This window comes from Triticum dicoccoides, chromosome 5A, assembly GCF_002162155.2.
Source record: "Triticum dicoccoides isolate Atlit2015 ecotype Zavitan chromosome 5A, WEW_v2.0, whole genome shotgun sequence".
NCBI lineage: Eukaryota > Viridiplantae > Streptophyta > Magnoliopsida > Poales > Poaceae > Triticum > Triticum dicoccoides.
In genome coordinates this window covers 600,255,558-600,275,760 of record NC_041388.1, presented here as the reverse complement: position 1 = coordinate 600,275,760, position 20,203 = coordinate 600,255,558, and the positions used below count along the sequence as shown (strand labels likewise).

The 20,203-nt window shown below is 48.3% G+C and overlaps 3 protein-coding genes across 5 annotated transcripts; all 3 read left to right on the top strand.

Annotated features, from left to right (window-relative positions):
- The first annotated feature begins 2,291 nt into the window (after positions 1 to 2,291).
- LOC119298026 lies at positions 2,292 to 4,017 on the top strand. Its single transcript, XM_037575573.1, has 3 exons — positions 2,292 to 2,560; positions 2,942 to 3,072; positions 3,156 to 4,017. Exons 2-3 carry the CDS (start codon positions 2,986 to 2,988, stop codon positions 3,726 to 3,728), a joined length of 660 nt encoding a protein of 219 aa, XP_037431470.1. The 5' UTR covers positions 2,292 to 2,560; positions 2,942 to 2,985; the 3' UTR covers positions 3,729 to 4,017.
- A 3,657-nt stretch (positions 4,018 to 7,674) lies between these two features.
- Positions 7,675 to 10,405, top strand: LOC119303244. 3 transcript variants are annotated; one of them, XM_037580350.1, is made up of 2 exons: positions 7,675 to 7,842; positions 8,047 to 10,082. In XM_037580350.1, the coding sequence occupies exon 2, from the start codon at positions 8,083 to 8,085 to the stop codon at positions 9,337 to 9,339; it is 1,257 nt and encodes a 418-aa protein (XP_037436247.1). In that variant the 5' UTR covers positions 7,675 to 7,842; positions 8,047 to 8,082; the 3' UTR covers positions 9,340 to 10,082. The 3 variants fall into 3 exon arrangements, with proteins under 3 accessions (XP_037436247.1, XP_037436248.1, XP_037436250.1); XM_037580351.1 differs by having other exon boundaries at positions 8,024 to 10,082; XM_037580353.1 differs by lacking the exon at positions 7,675 to 7,842 and adding an exon at positions 10,089 to 10,405 and having other exon boundaries at positions 7,881 to 9,201.
- A 1,403-nt stretch (positions 10,406 to 11,808) lies between these two features.
- On the top strand, positions 11,809 to 12,495 carry LOC119300115 (ankyrin repeat domain-containing protein 63-like). Its single transcript, XM_037577177.1, has 2 exons — positions 11,809 to 12,283; positions 12,373 to 12,495. Exons 1-2 carry the CDS (start codon positions 11,809 to 11,811, stop codon positions 12,438 to 12,440), a joined length of 543 nt encoding a protein of 180 aa, XP_037433074.1. The 3' UTR covers positions 12,441 to 12,495.
- The last annotated feature ends 7,708 nt before the right edge of the window (positions 12,496 to 20,203 follow it).

Genomic DNA, 20,203 nt, shown 5'->3' with positions numbered 1-20,203 from the left:
GATGAGATTGAGAAGAACAATGGCCGGAGCTGGACCAGTCGCTAGGCCGGGGCCTGGGCCTGCCCCCCTGAAGCACTCTCTGACCACATGGAGTCCTTGACCCAAATCAAATGAGATCGTTGGCGGTAATGGCCACCGGATGGTCCACATCAAAAAATATTGTCGCTGGCTGTACAGCCTCACTTAATCAACTATACAAGGACCGCATCAATTCGGTCAAAAAAACGTACTGGGGCAACAATTTTATTTTTTTCTTTCGGCAGCTCAATGGTCTGGTCAAAGTAGTCAAATACATGTCCTTTGCGGGGCAATCAGGGCTTCTGTATGTACGCCCTGCACCTTGCAGTACATGTGTTGAGGGGCAATGCATTTCAACGGAATCACAGCGATTCTGCTGGGGTTTCTCAGAAGAAAATCTCCTATAGTTAACACCAAGTGTCTGATCTGATTTCCTGCCTATGATCGATCGAAATCAGCTTTGAGAAAAATACGCTTGAAAAAAAGAGAGTATGGCAAGTGACTTTTGCTTCTAAGTGAACTTGTTTTTAGAACATATACAGCCGGGCGCCTTAAACCCGCCTCATATGTTGGTCACGTTTTTTTAACCCAGACGAGTCTCAGACACCGGGGCTGACCAGCACCCCCTCTCAATATTCAGCCTAAATATGAGACGTATATAGGGTGCCCGCCACGTCAGACCCGATAGGCCGACCCCATCCCAAATTGCACCAAATTCACCAAAGCCTCCTCCTCCCGCTGCCCTCCAATCTTTCCCACGTCTGAACCTTCGCCGTCCTTCATCCTTACTCCTAATCCTCATCTCCGGTCCTGATCCATCGCCGGAGATGTCGTCCAGCCCGACCCACATCGCCGCAATAAAGACATAGAGCTTGTGAAAGAGAGGCTGCAACTCGCACGGGACGCGGAAAATGCGAGGATCATGTTGGCGGACGAGATCCTCTTGGATGAGCATGCGAAGAAGTGGCTTGCAGACAAGAAGGTAGAGATCAACAACCATAGGAAGTACGAGGCGGCGAGAGCGGCTGCGGCCCGGATGCAGGCGGAGGAGGCTGCCCGGATGCACGCAGAGCAGGACGAGCAAGATGCATTCCGCCTGGAGCACGACGCATTCCACTCGGAGCAAGCGCCCGGCAAGTGATCCGAGGCCATTCGTCATGCTCGGACATTGATTTATTTTTTTGCCATGTCCGGTTTGTGAAACTATGATTTGATTTGCTTTGTTTCGAATTGGCATCCGGACAGTTTGTATCGTATGATCGACGTAAATGAATTGCATGGATTTAAGAATCGAGATTTATAATTTGTGAATGTGCGACGCAACATTTAAAGGATGTTCAATCAGTGTACGCGGACGCGTCCGTGGGTGTTTGAGAAGCTGGATTTGCAAGTCCGGCTATAGATGCTCTTATAACGGTATGTGTGTCAGTGTGTGTACTGGATGGGTGGGGCCTTCCTCACCTGCTGCACGTACCAAGCCCTAGTAACTTCGAAATAAAAACGGACGTTATAGCAAGAACGGTACCTGCCGTCCGTAACGAAACGATAGATGTACACAAGGCTGGTGCTGTGCTTGACATGCTGTACCGCTAGAGTAGTACTCTACACATACATCTCGATAGAATAGAAAAAGGAAAGAAAAGAAAGCCCGGTGACGTATTGCTGTCATCGCAAAAGCTTCTCGGAGCACTCATTTTGGCTCCAAAATAAGCTTTTGCATCCATCCATCCATCCATCCATCACGCTCCTCTCTCTCAGTGAGCAACAAGTCCAATCTTTTGCCCTCCGTTTCAGGGATAGTAATTCTCTACTTATCAACAGATCCATGATCTCACAGCCACAGTCGGGCATGTAAATTATGCATGTGGGTGGTCCGTTCCTTACTCAACCTCTGGTCCTGTCCCCTCTGCTCGGCTCAGCCGCTGCATGCCGCAAGAGCAAGGCCAGGCCAGAGAGAGAGAGAGAAAGATACTCCTAGTCGGCCTGCAGTCCTAGGTGGTGTTTGTTTCCAGAGACTTTTTGGTGCAGGGATTAGAAAAAGTCCCTACCAAACCAAACAGGGTGAGACCTTTTTAGGACTTTTTCCTAAAAGTCCTTAGAAGCATCTCCTTGAGAGTCTTTTTTAAAAAGTTCCAGGGACTAGAAAAAATCCTAGGACTAGAGAAACAAACACCATCCTAGTGTACTCCGTTGCTTGGCATGCCTCCCTGCAGTGCAGCGCAGGCCTGGTTAAAATACCACCACTGTGAAAGGAATCTTACATCATTCGTGTCTTGTCCCCTCCCCTCGCCCTTCTCTTTTCCTTCTCTCTTTCTTCAGAGAACAGAGTGTGTGTGAGAGAGAGGGAGAGGGAGAGGGACGGATGGAGACGACGGTCTGCCGGTTGATGTGTATAAAAGGGAAAGCCTGTGGCCTTTGGAGCCATACAATGATCAGAAACCGATAGCGGGAAGAGAAGAGGAACAGGGCCGAGTGAGTGGAAGTTGGAGCTCAGTGGCACTTCAGTTCTTGAGTCACTTCTCTGACATCTAGTAATTGATAGGTGAGAAATGAGCTCATCTCATTTCCCTCTCTTCTTTCCCCTTACGATTCTCTGCTCATCAATCTGCAATGCTCTGTTCAATCATTTTTAGCCCTTTTCAGGCTTCTTTTTTCCTTTGGGTTGTGACTTGCTTCAGAATACAGTTACTCCAGCAGAGAGATTCTCCTGCCATGCACACTGTTGTTCTTCCCCCTCCTTTATTTCCTTTCCCCCCTCTGAATCTAGTGCCCGATTCTCCATCCCACTTCGAAAGCTCCAATTGTGTGGCTCCATTGTATTCTCACTTTCTGTTCAAGTTCATATCTGTATGGCGATATACAGTGTAGTGTGGTTAGGAACACTTGGGGCAGAGGCTTATGTTGTAGCTATTTCTCCATGCAGGTCCGGCGAAGAAGAAGAAACAGAGCAAGAAAGGGATCGCCACAATGCCGATGGAGCAGGCCTTCATGCACTGCGACAAAGACACCCTCAAGATGGCCATGCTCAAGCACGAGGAGACCTTCAGGCAGCAGGTATGAAGAAGCTACAACCTTTTTGCTTTTGCCTCCCCGTCTCAAGAAGACTGCGGCCTCATGATTTGTGTACGTTGTCGCAGGTTCACGATCTCCATCGCCTGTACAGAATTCAGAAGCTTCTGATGAGGGACCTCAAGAGGGAGATCAAGAGCCAGCAGAGCGGCCTGTCCGCCTCCCCCAACGGCTCCCCGGGCGCCGAGTACGACCGCCGCAGGGCGAGCGCGCTCGACGCGTGCTCCTACGAGCAGCAGTGGCAGTACGGCACCACCCGCCGCGGCAGCCACGGGGACGGGGCGGCGACTCCTCGCGCGGCGCAGGCGCAGCTGAGCCCGGAGGCGACCGACGACGAGGAGGCGGAGCTGGAGCTCACGCTCGCCCTGGGCAGCGGCGGCAAGAAGCGGTACAGCGACGGGCACTGCTCCCCCGGGGAGAGCTTCTCGTCGTCGACGACGGAGTCTGACACGCTCACGGGCGGCCAGGACTGGCAGCAGGCGCAGGCGCAGCAGCAGCTGGTCGGCACTGGCGCAGGCGCGGGCTCGCCGTACCACAAGCGGAGGCCGGCAGGGTTCGGCGCGGAGCAGGCGGAGGACGGCGGGGTGCAGCAGCAGCCTTCTCCGCTGCTGTTCCACTGGCTCAGCCTACGGATGGCGTGAAGCTAGCCATGGAAGGAGAACGACCGGCGCATGCATGTACCGTCGCCGTCTGCCTCGTAGCCACTGGCAGGCAATTTGACTCCCTGTTTGTTGAGGCGTAGTAGAAGTACTAGTATGTTTCTGTGCTTCCATCTTAGTCATGGATCAACCTAATCCAAAAAATAATTAACTTGTCGTTGAGGGTGATGTAGGGGCCACTTTCCACAGGTGGAGAGGGGTGAAATGTAGGGGCTTTTCAGATGAAGCTAAGCATGATTGGCTCTCAGTGCAAGTAGCTTAATTTTGGTTTGCTTTTGTGAGTGGGTGACTTTGTCTGTTATTTTAGGCTTTGTTCAGTTAATCCTCTTCCCAAAAGGATTGGAGGGGATTGGCAAAGATTGGTTCGTATTTTGACTTTATCCCCCTCAAACCCCTTCAATCCACTAGGATTCATACGCAACCGTACAAGGCCTTAAGGGGCAGTCTTTCGGTATGAAATCCAATTCACAAGAACTAAGAACAGAATTTCCGATCGAATGAGGATTTGTGGCTCTCGGTGCTATACCCCTATATGAATATAGCATTAAAAATAATATTAAAAAGTTCTAAAACATTCTGTAATTTTAGGATATTAAATGTGGGTTTCATTATATACCTGTGCTCAGTTTCGTGGGAAATGGATGCCTGTGGTAATCTCGGTAAAAAAAAGTCAAAACATTCCTATGTATAGAAAATACCACGGCCACCCATTCGCGACAAAATTGAACATGGGTATCCAAGATTTGATATCCCAAAATTTCAGAATTCTTTAAAATTTCCCCGTGTTTATTTTTAGTACTATATTCATATAGAGATGCGGAGCTCCAATGCATTTCTCGTTTCCCTTTTCCTTTCTTCGGAAAATATCTGAACTTAAGACTACAGCGGTGGCCCATAAGCCCATGGACATTCGTGGGCAACATCTTAGTTGTGCATGTAACTCTTAGGGGTCCGTTATCACCTAAGGGACACTTTTGTGGTTTGAGAGAGTGCCAAGTAATGCGTCTGCCGCTGTCACGTGTCGTGTGCTGGCTTCTCTCTCTGAATTATAGTTTACTTACATTTTTGTACGCATTTTCAGGATTTAGATGGGATTTTTTTGCTTTACAGTTTTTGCTTTGTTTTTCTAGGCTTTGGAGATTTTTTAACCTTTTTTTCAAGCACGGTTGCACTTCTTCAAAAGAAAAAAAGTGCTTGCACAAGAAGCACAAATTTGCTTCCATGAAAGCTCAGTTGTGTTTGTCACAAAAGAAATATATGCTTCCAAGAGTCGTTCTCGTGAAATCACAGATTTGCTTCCATATGGTACACAACCGTGCTTCTCGAAAAAAAAAGAAAAATCAATGCTTTCACAAGAAGCACAATTTGCTTCTACGCTTCTCGCGCGAGCACAAATTTGTTTTGGCAAGAATTAGAAAAAGTGAAAAAAAACGCAACTTTTCTTGCGGATTTGGTTTTTATTTCTTTCCTATTCATTTTTTAGTTGCTAGTTTTTTTTGTATTCTTTCTTTTTGTTTCTAGTTTTCTTGGTATTAGGTCTGTTTGTCAAAAAAAATTGTCGAAACCTATTAATGTGGGATTTAATTTCAAAAATCTTAACGTGAGAGATCCAACGATGAAAACGATGCAGGACTTAGATGCACGGTTCAAGATATAAAACATTATGAATAAATGAATGTACAAAACATGAAAAAGAACTCTCAGATTGCGATAAGTGACGCACAAACAATGCGCCACTTGTCAGTGTGTGAGAAGATGGGGACTGTCCTTTGCTAGAGATAACCCTTCACTAGTGGATTCGCTTGGACACACGTCCTCTCTCTCCTAGTTGGCAACAAATGTGAAACCCGAATCCTAAGCGCCAAATAAACTATATATAGTAGCGGGCGCACACACCTCCTCAGTCGTTCCATGGTGTATGGGCTGCCCGCCCATTCTTTCGGCCCACCGGTTTTGCGAACCTTCTAAAAGGTTTCCACCAGTTAATTGGCTGTTTTTTTGTTTATTTTTCCTTTTCCCTTTTTTTTTGTTATAAAAATTGAACATTGTTTTTTTAAATCACGAAAAAGTTCAAAACCATGATTTTTTTTCAAATTCAAAAACTTTAGTTAAATTATGAATTTTATAATTTTGGGAATATATTTTTCGAACACATTTCTTAATTTTAAAACTATATTTAAATTATCTTTTTACAAATTTAGTATTTTAAAAAAACATCTTCATGAACCTTTTCCATTTTCAAAAGTTTTTCAAAATTTATGAACCTTTTAAAATTATGAATTTTTTGAGTTCATGAGTAATTTTCTCATTTTTAACTTTTTTAGTTTATGAACTTTTTAAAATTCGCAACATTTTTCCAATTCATGAACTTTCCTTGACTTGATGATCTTTTATTAAAAAACATAAAAAAATATTTCACGATTTTCTTCAACGATGTTAATAAAATCTTATGATTTTTTTCCTACAAGATCAATTGTAGAAAAAAACTAATGGGTGAAGTGAACCGGCGAGGGAGCGAGCAATTTGCACGAAGTTGGGCCGCGACACGCGAGCGCCAGCTTGCTAGATGGCGCTTAAGGCGCTCGGAAGGACCTCTCCGAATGAAACCGCTATTCGCCGAGCATGGACATTTTGTGAGCCCTTAAAGCATCCACAGTGTTGCCAAAGCCAAATATAACACATTATTACGTTTTAGCATGGAAGGTGACGACGAGAACTAGATAGGGCAGTGCTCCTTCAGTAAGTCCGAGCTTGTCTTTGCTCTTGAGTAGGAGCCTTTATTCTTCCTTGGCTTTGTTGGCCATCAAGGTGATGGAGGTGAATAAGGGGAGTTCTTAGATCAGCCGTTGCATAGTACAGGATTTGGTCTTAAAAGGAAGCAATAGATAGACAATATTATTCATGGTGGCTTTGTTGGAGTCTAACTTAACAATACTGAAAGCATTTTTTTTCTTAACTGGAGAACGTCTGAGGTAGGGGGGATCCCCTTTCGCCTCTCTTATTCAATATACTTGTAAATATTTTAACTAGAATGCTAGTCAAAGCTTTTTTGAAGCTAATCTAATTAGTGGTCTAGGCAAGTGTTTGGCGAACGAGCAGAGTTGCATCATCATGGGCGTTTGTCGTGAAGAAGCTACGACACCCACCACGAAGCATAGGCGATGGAGTGCCCGCCGAATTTTGACAACACGCCGACTATTCTTCTGGTTGAAGGCGGCCGACGGGAACTGCAACGTTCTTGTTGACAGTTGCTTCATTCATTCCTATTGGCTTGGATGTTGCCGATAAGAAGGTACTCCGACTAAAACCTAAGTCCATATACTGCTTTCGGCATCAACTTATGTTGGCGGCTTTGATATCCCAAGTGGTTTGTCCCCGGCAACAGTAGAGCCGCATCTGAGTTGAGGTCGTTTGGACCCAATTGGAACACTAAATCTTCTTCCAAGGTCCTTGTCACATATTTCAGGGACTCGGTTGTAATTTTTAATTCTTATGAGTCCTTCAAATATATTGATGAAGCTCTGTGGGTCCGTCAGGCCCATCTGTTGTTTAAGAAAAGGAAAATAAAACAAAATGATACGCGCCTCCACCTGGCTGCTCTTGACTCGCCAATGGTCGGCTGTCGGTGCTCCGCCGCCCAGCCCGCGGCGGCTTCTTCCCGCCGGTCGTTTAGAAAACTGTCATTCTCCGTGTCGAACAAAAACGAAGCCCATCACAAGACGCCGAACCGAATTATGGACGGCCATCTAGGGCCCACATTACAAGGTTGACTAGGATCGCTGCCTTCTTTTCTTTTCTTTTCACGACACAAGTCGGCAGGTAGGTACCAAAAACAAAAACCAAGTCGGCAGGATATGGAAATTGCTAATTGAATTGAATAAAGAAATATTCAAATTGGAAAGAAAAGTGGTCGACGACGAATTTAATACGTACTGTTACCAAATGGATGGAGGCCACTCTTTGGCACTACAGCCTTGTTCTTGATAATGACAGCCAATCCAATGCTTAATTCAACGCCAGCTTAAAGCCCTCAATTATTGCCACTTTAATCCTGGAGAGAAGCCGGATGCTGTGGCTACAAGAAGATCCCTGTCAGGTAGGTGTTGTGTTCCTCATCCTTCATTTCTCCTCTCCTTTCCCTTTCACGGCCGACTTGTCAAGTTCCTTTTCTTGGTGTTGAGTGATGCCCAATCCCAACGAATCAACTCGAAGCAAGATCTCTGCTATCTGAAAATATCTGTGTGAATCATTTTTCTGATTTTTCACGGATTTGGTAGTTAATTTCCAGAGGTGTGCATAGGTTCCTCGTTGTTGCTTGATCTAATCGCGCTGCGCCATGGCCGGAGATGACGAAGACGAAGGCGAAATGGCGGCGTTGCGGGAGGCTCTGCGGCAGCAGAGTCTTGCCGTCGAGATGCTCAAGGCCGAGCTGGAGGAGGAGAGGCAGGCGGCGTCGTCGGGGGCCGACGAGGCGCTGGCCATGATCCTGCGGCTGCAGGGCGAGAAGGCGGCGGTGCGGATGGAGGCCGACCAGTTCCGGCGGGTGGCGGAGGAGAGGATCCTGCACGACGAGGACTCCCTGGCCTTCCTCAAGGCCGTCGTCTTCAGCCAGGAGATGGACATCACCTCCCTCAAGAACCGCCTGCTGGTCGTCTGCGGCAGCAACGGTCCCCACGCGCCGCCCCCCGGCCGGGACGGCGTCGTCGACCTCCCCTGGCTAAGGAGGCTGGCCCAGAAAGACGTATCCTCGGGGAGGAACGCCTCTCTCCCGGCGGCGCGGCTCGAGGAGCTGTCCTCGGATTTCGATGCCGCCGAGAGCGTCGGCGACAGCAGGCCGGCGAGGACGGTGTCGGACATCGGGGAGGTGATCCGGAGGGAGAAGGAGTGGGTGCGGTCCAACGTGAGCCACCAGGCGTTGCCGCCGAGGCTGCACCGGTCGTCCTCCCACCGTCTCCCGCGGGCGCCGAGCTACTCGGCGCAATGCGCCATGCCCAATGTCCACGACAAGTTTGAGGCGCCGGAGAGCGTCGCGTCCCATGCCCCTCCGAGATCCAGCAGGAGGTCGTCGCCGGAGATAATCTCCGAAGAAGACGACGTGATCTCGTCGTCGACGCGGCGCGGTGACTGCAACGGCCCCAATCCAGGAGACGAGCACGCAAACGGCGCCATTGCCGATCTGGGAGCCGGCATTGATGAGATCAAATCCAGCGTGCAGACCCTCGCGACCGAGCTCGGCAGAATGAGGGAAAACAGCATGTCCAGAGGCGACGCGCAGATGCACGTGCTGGCCGAGATCTGCGCAAAGCTCGACGCCATGAGGCCCATGGGCATCAGCAAGCAACAGAATGTTGTTCATGGAGGCAAGAAACACTCCATCAGAGAAGTAGGCAGTTCTTCTTCCAAGGGGCCGGTGGCTCTGCCACAGAGTGAGCTTCTGATGAACCATTTCATTGAGGTATGTGCCATGATCTCCTCTGCTCTGCTTGCTAGGCCCTTGGCCAAGGTTGCTGCATCCATGTCACTATTTAGGTGCTTCCTCGTTTTCGTTCTAGCAGTTTTTCTACTGTATAAGCAACGCAACCCGCTGTGGTAGACGTCAAAGCTTTTCCCTCCCAATTTCCATTCCTTCACTTTTTTGACAGTTATTTTTGTAATAAAAGACGTCCCTATGAGACAATGCTGAAACAAGATCGGCTTTCTGTTCTTGCTGTCCTGAAGAAATATTGCAGAGTATTTTTACCATGGCCAATTTACTATTGACACTGAAATTTGTGACGGTGAGTCAACTGTACTTCTTTTGACCATTTGTTTTCAAAGAAATACCCGAGAATATTTTTGTCCAAATTAATCACTACAAGAGGCGTGTTATGTATTTCTCTCTCTCTCTCTCTCTCTCTCTCTCTCTCTCTCTCTCTCTCTCTTCTATTCATGGTCTCTTTGATTTGCAGAAATATGATTGTAATGTCATGACCATCTGGATCTTATAGGATTTTGGTTTGTTCGATAGCATCACAAAAAAGAAAATGATTCTTATCAAGACATTTGAGTGGATGCTAAAATCCTATGAAACGTAGTACATATGAATTTTTATAGAATTCAATCATATGAATCAAACGATCAATGTAGGAAAAATTCCTAAGCACTGTAATCCTCTCAAATTTCTATGAGAATCGTTTGAATCAAAAAGGCCCTCGTGTGTGAAACGTATGCTTGTTACTACTACTCCATACCACCTTGAATTGCATCATGTGGAGGACACAAACTCCCTAAAGAGTGTTCTTTTCTTTTATCAGGTTTTTATTTGCTCATTTCAATAAGTACTTCTTCTAATTATCTTAACAGGCAATGATGTACATACCGTGAGATCTGTGAAGGGCTAGATGCTTCTTATTGGTTTTGGAGTTGATGGATTGACTGAAGATTGTTGATTTCTTTACCATTGTCGCCTTTTTCTCGGCGAAGATGATGTGTACATGAGAGCTTGTGTGATACCGTTGTGGTGTTCTGTTAGACATAGGTGTGCTGATTTTGTTAGCGTCACAGGAGAAGGTGACGTTGATGTAATGTTACCAGATTGATACCTGTACAAAGAAAAGGACAAATGATCTAGCTGTTCTTTTGCGATTTGGGCTGATCAATACATGTTCTTTCCGAAAACATCTCTGGACATGTTTCCATCAGTAAAAGGAATTTTGCTCCCCCTCAAATCTGAATTAATTGACTCAGCCTCTAAACAGCATAAATGTACATGAACATTGGATAGAGGTTGAGTCAATTAATTTAGATTGAAGGGAATAGCACAACTCGGATTTTCACCTCGGGCCTCACAGCTTCACAAGGTAGCGTGCCATTGGGTTGATGCGAGCATTTCACATTTTAGGCTGGTTGTAATGAGGAGTGTATGATACTATCTCCCTAATGCATAATATCATATATTAGTATCATGTAATACTCTATTTATTGTCATGCATGACACAAAGTAACATAACATTTATTATGATACGGTATCATGATACAATACTACACCTTCTCTTTCTTCATTTAATGCTATGACATCTCATTAAAATTGCCTAGTTGGCATGCATGATACTAGCTATGATACTATCATTACAACCAGCCAGAGTATTTATTTTAGAATTATAGTATAACTGATCCAACTGTATGTGCGTACGGTACGAGTGTTTGTTTCTGTAGTGTGTTAAAAAAAACTGATGAACATTAAATATTGTATAAGAGACCCTAAATTCATCTTTTTTGTCGAGAGCTACTCAAATGTCCAAATGATCTAAAATTTGAAGACCATCTTACGCACCAAATTATATTCCATGTAAAAAACGGATTTTTTTGAATTTTTTAAGTATTTTTTTATAAATTTTCTCTTCACCGGATTCTCAGAAAAGGATATTCATACGTAGGAGCATTTCTGTCCATACTGTGTCAAAAGAACTCCCGGCGGTGGCAAGCCTCCGCTGAAACGGATCAAACCTGCACTCGGCCATCCACCGCCGCATCGAGAGCACTCCAGAGCTCCGCTAAAAGGCGTCGGACCAGACCCTCCTTGCCACCGCCGAACGTGCCGCAGCAGCCCCACACATCGACGGCGCCACCGCCACGGAAGGGCTTCCCGACGGCACGCACTTGCAGTTCCATCAGCGCGCCAGGAACCAGCAAGCCACCCAGGCCGCGCCGGCCACCACAAGGGCGGCCGGATCCGGCAGCAACACGATGGCCACGCCAGGAACCGGGCGCACTGCCGTCCGTGCGAGATCTGGGAGCCGCACATCTGGCCAAGGCCACCCCGGCACGAGGAGCAGAGCATCCCGCCGGCCGCGCATGGTATATATGGGGCCACGACGCCGGAGGAGGAGGACATGCCGCCGCGCGACAAACGGGCCGCTGGCCACGGCCGGTGCACCGTAGCTCTAAATAGCACACACATTCCGACGCCGACATCAACGTGGTCGAACTACGACATTGAACATATAAACCTTGAAGGACTGCTAGTCAAGACCGAGCTATCCACGTCGCCCTATAAACTCTGGTGCCACCGCCTGTTAATTCCATGCCCCGTCAAGGGCATTTTCGTCATTTTGCATATGGGTGTATAAAAAGCAGCCGCTCCGGTGGAGGTAACCTACCCTTCCGCTCATCCCGCACTCGCGCCGCACCCCTCTCCTCTTTCTCCCGACCGCACCCCTCTCCTTTCTGTCCCGACCGCGCCCCTCTCCTTTCTCTCCCGACCGCGCCCGCCTCTCCTGCCGCCGCCGCACCTCCTCCACCCGGCCAGCCTCCGCCCGCAACCTCCCCCCTCCTGTTTTTAGAAGAGAAGGGAAGGGAAGAGAAGAGGAAGAGCGAGCGGGTTAGGCGACGGGAAGGGAAGAGAAGATGGAGAGCGAGCGGGTCAGGTGACGGCCATGGCCATGGTGCTCGCAGATCCGCCGGCCCCGTCGTCGCCGCTGCGCTCGCAGGTTCCGTCTCTTCTGAGCTATTATTGCAGATGATATTTGGTCCCCATGGCTTCTACAAGGACCAGAAGCGTGTGTCTATCATTAGAGCTTGGATAAGGACAGGTAATGCAAGGGGTCTCGTCCTAAAATCATCTTTGTTGGTTTGGATGATTTTGCAGGTTTCTTTCAGCAGCATCTCCTCTCGCCCAGCGAAGGCGGAAGATGCAAGCGGCAGCTCCTCACCTAGCCGTATGGTGATGGATTCAACGGAGAAGAGGAAGCATGTTCCCTCCATTGCCTGGTTAGCTTTGCATCTCCACCATGTCTAAAGTTTGTGGCTTCTTCTTCTATCATTTTTGTTATGCCCTTAGCAAGTTACCACTACTAAAAAAAAAGCTATAGATGAAATTGACACTAATGGCGCATCAGACATGTGGTGCGCTATTACTATATACTAATGGCGCACCATGTGTTGGTGTGCCATTAGTGTCCAAATACTAATGGCACACCACATCCATGATGCGCTATTAGTAATTTTTTTTTATTTTTTCAAAACTACTAATGACGCAACGTGGGAGTGGTGCGCCATTACTAGTTTACTAGTTGAACTAGTAATGACGCACCACTCCCACGATGCGCCATTAGTAGTAATTTTTTTTTCAAAACTACTAATGGCGCACCGTGGGAGTGGTGCGCCATTACTAGTTCACCCCCCTCCCGTGGACCGCCTTTTTAGTTTAAAAAAAATAAAAAAATGATGGAAATGTCAAAAAAAAGAAAATAAGTTTCCCATGTGATATATGGTCTAGTTGTTGTGAAAATTTACAAATATGAATTTCAACTTTATTTGCGAAATCTCTCGAGAATTTGTAAAATGAGCATAACTTTTGCGTACGAACTCGGATGGATACTTGTGATATTTTTCAATCGTTTGGGAGGCAGATGGATGCCGATGGGTGCAATTTTAATTCAGAAGATGGAGGCCCCGTACATGAGAGAGAGGAGAGTTGAGGTTAACCAATTGCTTCCGATCAGTCCACTTGCTTCCAGTATCGCGTGCCGCGTTTTAAACTTCTAATTTGCCTGCATACAACACTTGCTTCGATCAATTAGATAAAAGTACCCGTGCCTGTTTGTAACGCTCTCGATGCGGCTATATCTTTCACGTGTCGAAGCACGACTTAGAGGCATAATCGCATTGAAAGCAATGTCGCAAGTGAGGTAATCTTCACACAACTCATGTAATACATAAGGGAAATGGGTACATAGTTGGCTTACAATCGCCACTTCACACAATTACATGAATAAAGCATTACAACATCCAAATACAATCAAGGTCCGATTACGGAACCAAAATAAAAGAAGAACCCCAAATGCGACAAAGGTCCCCGATCGATCCCAACTGGGCTCCACTACTGATCAACTAGAACGAAACAACACAAAGAACAAGATCTTCATCGAGCTCCTCCTTGAGCTTGGTTGCGTCACCTGCTCTGTAACATCGGCACCTGCAGCTGGTTTTGGAAGTATCTGTGAGCCACAGGGACTCAGCAATCTCGCACCCTCGCGATCAAGACTATTTAAGCTTATGGGTAAGGTAAAGGTATGAGGTGGAGCTGCAGCAAGCGACTAGCATATATGGTGGCTAACATACGCAAATGAGAGCGAGAAGAGAAGGCAAAGCACGATCGAGAAAGTATGATCAAGAAGTGATCCTAAACAACCTACGTCAAGCATAACTCCAACACCGTGTTCACTTCCCGGACTCCGCCGGAAAGGGACCATCACGGTTACACACGCGGTTGATGTATTTTAATTAGGGTCACGTTCAGGTTTTCTACAACCGGACATTAACAAATTCCCATCTGCCCATAACCGCGGGCACAGCTTTCGAAAGTTCAAATCCCTGCAGGGGTGTCCCAACTTAGCCCATGACAAGCTCTCACGGTCAACGAAGGAATAGACCTCCTCCCGAGACATTCCGATCACACTCGGTATCCCGGTACAACAAGACACTTCGACAAGTTAAAATAAATTCAGCAACACCACCCAGATGTGCCGACAAATCCCGATAGGAGCTGCACATATCTCGTCCTCAGGGCACACCGGATGAGCAAGACGTCGGGTAGGCCAGCCCAGAGTTGCCCCTGGTAGCCCCGGACATCGCTCGGTTGGACCAACACTCAGAGGAGCACTGGCCCGGGGGGGGTAAAATAATGATGACCCTTGGGCGCGCGACCCCCAAGGGAAAAGAAAAGGCTAGGTGGCGAATGGTAAGACCAATGTTGGGCATTGCTGGAAAAGCTTTAATCAAGGCGAACTATCAAGGGGTTCCCATTATTACCCAACCATGTAAGGAACGCAAAATCCGGGAACATAACACCGATATGATGAAAACTAGGGCGGCAAGAGTGAAACAAAACACCAGGCATAAGGCCGAGCCTTCCACCCTTTACCAAGTATATAGATGCATTAATTAAATAAGATATATTGTGATATCCCAACAAGTAAACATGTTCCAACAAGGAACAACATCTCCATGTTCCAACAAGGAACAAACTTCAATCTTCACCTGCAACTAACAACGCTATAAGAGGGGCTGAGCAAAGCGATAACCTAGCCAATCAACGGTTTGCTAGGACAAGGTGGGTTAGGGGCTTGGTTCAACAATATGGGAGGCATGATAAGCAAGTGGTAGTGGTAGGTATCGCAGTATAGGCATAGCAAAAGAGCGAGCAACTAAGCAAGCAAAGATAGAAGTGATTTCGAGGGTATGATCATCTTGCCTGAAATCCCGCAAGGAAGAAGAACGAGTCCATGAAGAAGACAAACGGAACGTAGAAGAACGGGTCCTCACAACACGACGTTATCGGATCTAACCCGAAGAAGCAAAAACCGGAAAGAAGCACACAACATAGTAAACAACCAACACATGAACATGGTATGATATGCGGGATGCGGTATGCGATGCATATGCATGATTTGAGAAGGAATGATTGAACCTGGCCTCAACATGGAAAACCAAGTGTGCCACTGGAAAGGTGAGATGAAATCGCTTGAAAACGATATAAAGATCACCGGAATCGGAGTTACGGTTTGGAAATGGCAAGCGATTCAAATATGACCACGTTCTGCGATTTACAGCAAGTAGCCATCTAAAAGCAACAAGAGGAACATGCTACAGCACCCAAACATGGCATCAAAATACATGGCAGGAATGCATTCATGATTCTTAACAAAAGTCTAGCACTGAGCTACGGCCAATTCATCAATTAACAGGTTCAAACAAGCATGGCAAAAATGCATATGGTAAACAGATCTCAGACTTAGTGAAATTAACACTTGTCTGGATTTTCAGATCAGATAGCACTCTTCGGAGCATGAAAACTATATGCTACAGGACCTGGACATGGCAAAGTAAAACATGGCATGGAGCTACTCAAAGATCTTAACAAAAGTCCCTTAGTGACCTTGAGCCAAAAGGGGTCAGAAAATACAATTGCAAGCATGTGAACATGGCAAAAGCATAATCAGTTCTCAGACTTAGTGAAAACTGGAGCATGCTGAAACATATATCAAGTAGGCATGTTTACGAGCTCGATGCACTCACTATAGAGAAAGTCATGACAATCTAAGCATACACCCATCAAGAACACACAAAATGCAAGCTAGACATGGCAAGAACAATAGCATAGCATGCACGGATCAACTACAACATCCTCGGCAAAATTGCTAACAAGTAGACAATCTGCCCAAATTCACGAAATAGCAAAAGTAGAGCTCGATTGACTCAAGCTAGGGTGCTCCATAATTGCAAACAAAGACATGGATGGATAGAGCACTACAATATTAACAAAACATCCTTACTGATCATCCTCAAAAGAGGCACGGATCACTAGGAAACAACATGAACATAGGGCATAATGAGATAAACAGACCAAGGACTTAGTAGAAATGCTAAGTCCCTGAAATCAGCATTAACAAGTGCACCACTTTGCAAGCTTGTGCTAGTCACCACACACATCACAAAAATATATGGGTTGCACCTCTGGAAAGATGGCAAAACCCTTAACAAAACATATGTAGAGCTCATGGGCATATCATGCACACAATAATCATGGCAAAAATGACAAATAGCTAAATGGAGCAGCAGATCTGACAATTATCTCAAGTAGCACTCTTCTAATAGCATTTCAGGCATCAAGATGAAGTCAAATGAAAATGATGAATGAGATGAAATGATGTACTCTCTGAGACGAACATTTTGATATGCTATACGCGCAAAATGGAGCTACGGATGCAAAGATACGGCATGATGAACATGGGCATATGAAACATGGAAAACTCGGGGATTACGATCTAGGGTTCTTGGCATGGATTACGATGCAGCACGGACTTGCCGGAGAGACTCGCCGGAGAGCGGCCGGAGGCGAGGAGGAGGACGAGGGAGGAGCAGATCCGGCCCGGACCTCGCCGGGTCCGGGCACGGCGACGGCGGGGAGGCGCGTGAAGGCGGCGGCGATGGTTGCCAGCGCTGGGCGGCGGTGGAGCGGCGCCGTGGAGGTCGCCGGTGACCTCGGGCGACGAGGTGCGATGGAGCACGGGCGGCGCGGGGCGCCCAGGCGTGGGGCGGCGGTGGTTCGGGCCCCGCGGGCCGGATCTGGGCCGCGCGGGCCCGCGGTGGCGGAGGAGAGAGAGGAGCCTGTCGCGCGCTGAGGTGGCAGCGCCTGGTTGGCTGCGGCGGTGGGGAAGGCGATGTGGCAGCCTCCGATTGGCCGGAGCGAGGTGGCCGGCGGACGCGTCCAGCGCGGACGGACATGTCCGACGGCGCGAGGAAGGGGAAGGCTAGGGTTCATCCGCGAATTTCGGGAGGGGAGCACATATTTATAGGTAGAGGGAGTTAGGAGAGTCGAAATGAGGTGCGGTTTGCGGCCACACGATTGTGATCGAACGCTCTAGAATATGGAGAGGATTTTGGTGGGTTTTGGGCCAAATTGGAAGGGTGTTGGGATGCAACACACACGAGGCCTTCTCGGTCCCTCGGTTAACCGTTGGAGTATCAAACGAAGTCCAAATGGTACGAAACTTGACAGGCGGTCTACCGGTAGTAAACCAAGGCCGCTTGGCAAGTCTCGGTCCAATCCGTAAATGTTTAATCCCCACACAAGAAAGAAAGGTAGAAATGACCACCGGAGGAGAACGAAGCGCCGGAATGCAAAACGGACAATGGGGAAAATGCTCGGATGCATGAGACGAACATGTATGCAAATGAAATGCACATGATGACATGATATGCAATGCATGACACACAAGCAATGACACGACAACAACAGCGAATAACAGGAAGACATGTGGCACATCGGTCTCGGGGCGTTACACTGCTGCTCGATCTCATGCAGTTATCGGATGGTTCACGCGATGGATCGATGTGTTTGTTTGTGGATCGATACGTTTCCAGGAGATGAACAAAAAATCAACGGGAATGTTAAAGATTTGACGTCAGTTTTTTAAGCATGACAATTCTTACGCTTGAGATGACAAATTATGTTGTAGTCACACGGCTAATTTCTCGAGCAAACATGGCAAATTCTGCCAAAAAATGAGCATGACAAAGATTTGTCATGCGGCCGAAGGAAATTGACATGCTCGCAACAATATAAATTATCATCCCACAGCAGACTGTAGTGAAATCCAAAGTCAATTGCTTGATACCAAGAACATAAATTTGCCCCTCCCTACCCACGCGTCGCCAGCCCCTGGCGACACGGGGGGCGATCTACTGCCGCCGGCCCTAGGCCTCCGCTCCTTTCTCCCCCCTCCTGCCGCCACCCGAGGCCACGCCGCTGTAGCCTGGCCAGTGACGGCGGCGGTGGGGCCCTTTCCCTCGCGCGGTGGTGGCGATCTCCTGTCGGCGGCGGATGCTCATGGATCGACGGTGCACCGGCGGCAAGGAGCAGCGGGCACCCGACGACGAGTGTGACGGCAACAACAGTGCAGGCGCGTTCTCCCCGCGGCTGAGGAGCACCTATGGCGGCGGCCCAGATCACGGGCCTCGTCCGCGGGCCGGCAGATCTAGAGGGCGTCTATATGCGGGCATGGTAGGCCTGATGGTGCCGGCTTAGGCACCGTGGTGGTGCCGTGGCCGGTCAGGCGGCGGAGGCCTGGATCCATCGTCCAGTCCCCGACAGAGATGGTGGCGATCCGTGCACGAGATGCTTGATAGAGGTCCTTCAAACAGATCCGGGTGAAAACTTGCTTTCGGCTTACTGCCAAAGTCGGCGGTGATGGCGCTATTTTGCGACATTTCCTTCTTGAAGGCATCGCTGAGGAGAGTTTCAAGGTCACTGTCTGCTACCTCCAGGGAAAACCCTAAATCAGCAGATCGGAAGACGGCGACGTTTTTATGTCGTTTCCTCCTTGGGGGCGTCGTTCTTGGAGGTGTGCACGGGCTCGAGGGACCAGTGGACCGCATCTTTGGTGGAGTGGTGCTTCATCCTATACATTAATGGCGACGGATCTCGATGGCGTGGCGTAGTGCAGATTCGGCGTCCGATGTGCGAGGATGGACTCGCGCAGGAGGACGGCGCTGTCTGACGTCATGGTGGCGTCGATGGCAGAGAGACCTGGCACGGTAGATGCAACAGTACAACTCTGAAGATGGATTGATGGCAGATGGCTGTGGCGGCCTCATGCCCAGCAGGCATCCTGGTTGAGAAGTGCGCCGGACTGGTGGGTGCCCCATATACCCAGCAGGCGTCCTGGTTGGGACCTCAAGTCTTAGATGTTAGGTTTGGTTGCGAGGTCTGTTTGATATTAGACCCAGACTATCAGCATCCCTACATCAATTGGATAGGAATAGCGACAAATGTTGCTTAAACGGTGGCTTTAGTCTTACTGTTGTATGACTTTGTAAGGTCTTATGTGAATAATTAATAAAATGGCTGCATGCATCGTCCAGATACAGAAGCCGAGGGTCCTCCTCCATATTTTTTAAAAAATGGAGTTGAGTTTTGCCGTTGTTTGGAGGGAGGGTCGAGTCATAACGAGGATATTGAGGGGGCACCGGCTGCCTGCCAGTGTCTTCCCATATACACTAGGCTCTTGATTGTAGGCTTGGTGCACATCAGCGGCATCAATGGTCCCCCCACCCCACCCCACCCCACCCCGGCCGTCGAACCCATTTTCGAGCACGGGCAATGAACTCCAATGATTTGAGGCGGTCGGCAAAAAAGGGTGCGGTACTCATTCCTGGCGGCAGTCCTACTGCCATCTTTTGCTTGTGACCCAGTTGCGGTCGTCATCGCTTGCTCGCCGATCACCACCATCGCTGAGAATTATTTGTCTGCTTCTTGCTCGAGTCACTTTCCTCTCTCGAACTCATCAAACTACTGCAAAAGGGGTGCTACTCCAATGAACCCATACTATGGAAGGGGCGAAAGGCAAAAAATCATGGGAGAGCAATTTTCTCTCATGTAAACACAAATACAGAAGCAGAGGCTTACATACACCCACATACATTTATCTTATGAACACACACATACCTTGCCCTTATGAGCACCTTCGAGAGACTCATCCGCCAGGTCTTAAAACTTAAGAAGTCATCATAAGAGCCTCGCTATCAACGGAAACGTCACCTCCCACTAAAGAATATTCTTCCTTCATGCGCCAAACCTGGGTTTGATCACTGGTGGATTGAGTACAACCATCCATCTAGCATCCATCGGACTCACCCGCCATGCACCCAAACCCGCCTTGACCTCTTCCTCAACACCATGCACCTGGCCTCCTATCGTCGAGATCCACCTAGCATCCATCGCCGCCAGCCCGCCCCCCTCTCGCATGCAGGAGGCGTGCCAGCGCGGCGGCGGTGCTCCTCTTGGCGGGCGACACTGAGCCTCCGACTGTCGTGTTCGTTCAAATGGGTCTTGTGCGTTGGGTACACTCGCAATGTTCATCTATCCGCTTGTGTCTATCTGTCCGTTTGCAGACCCAAACGGACAAAAAGGGACA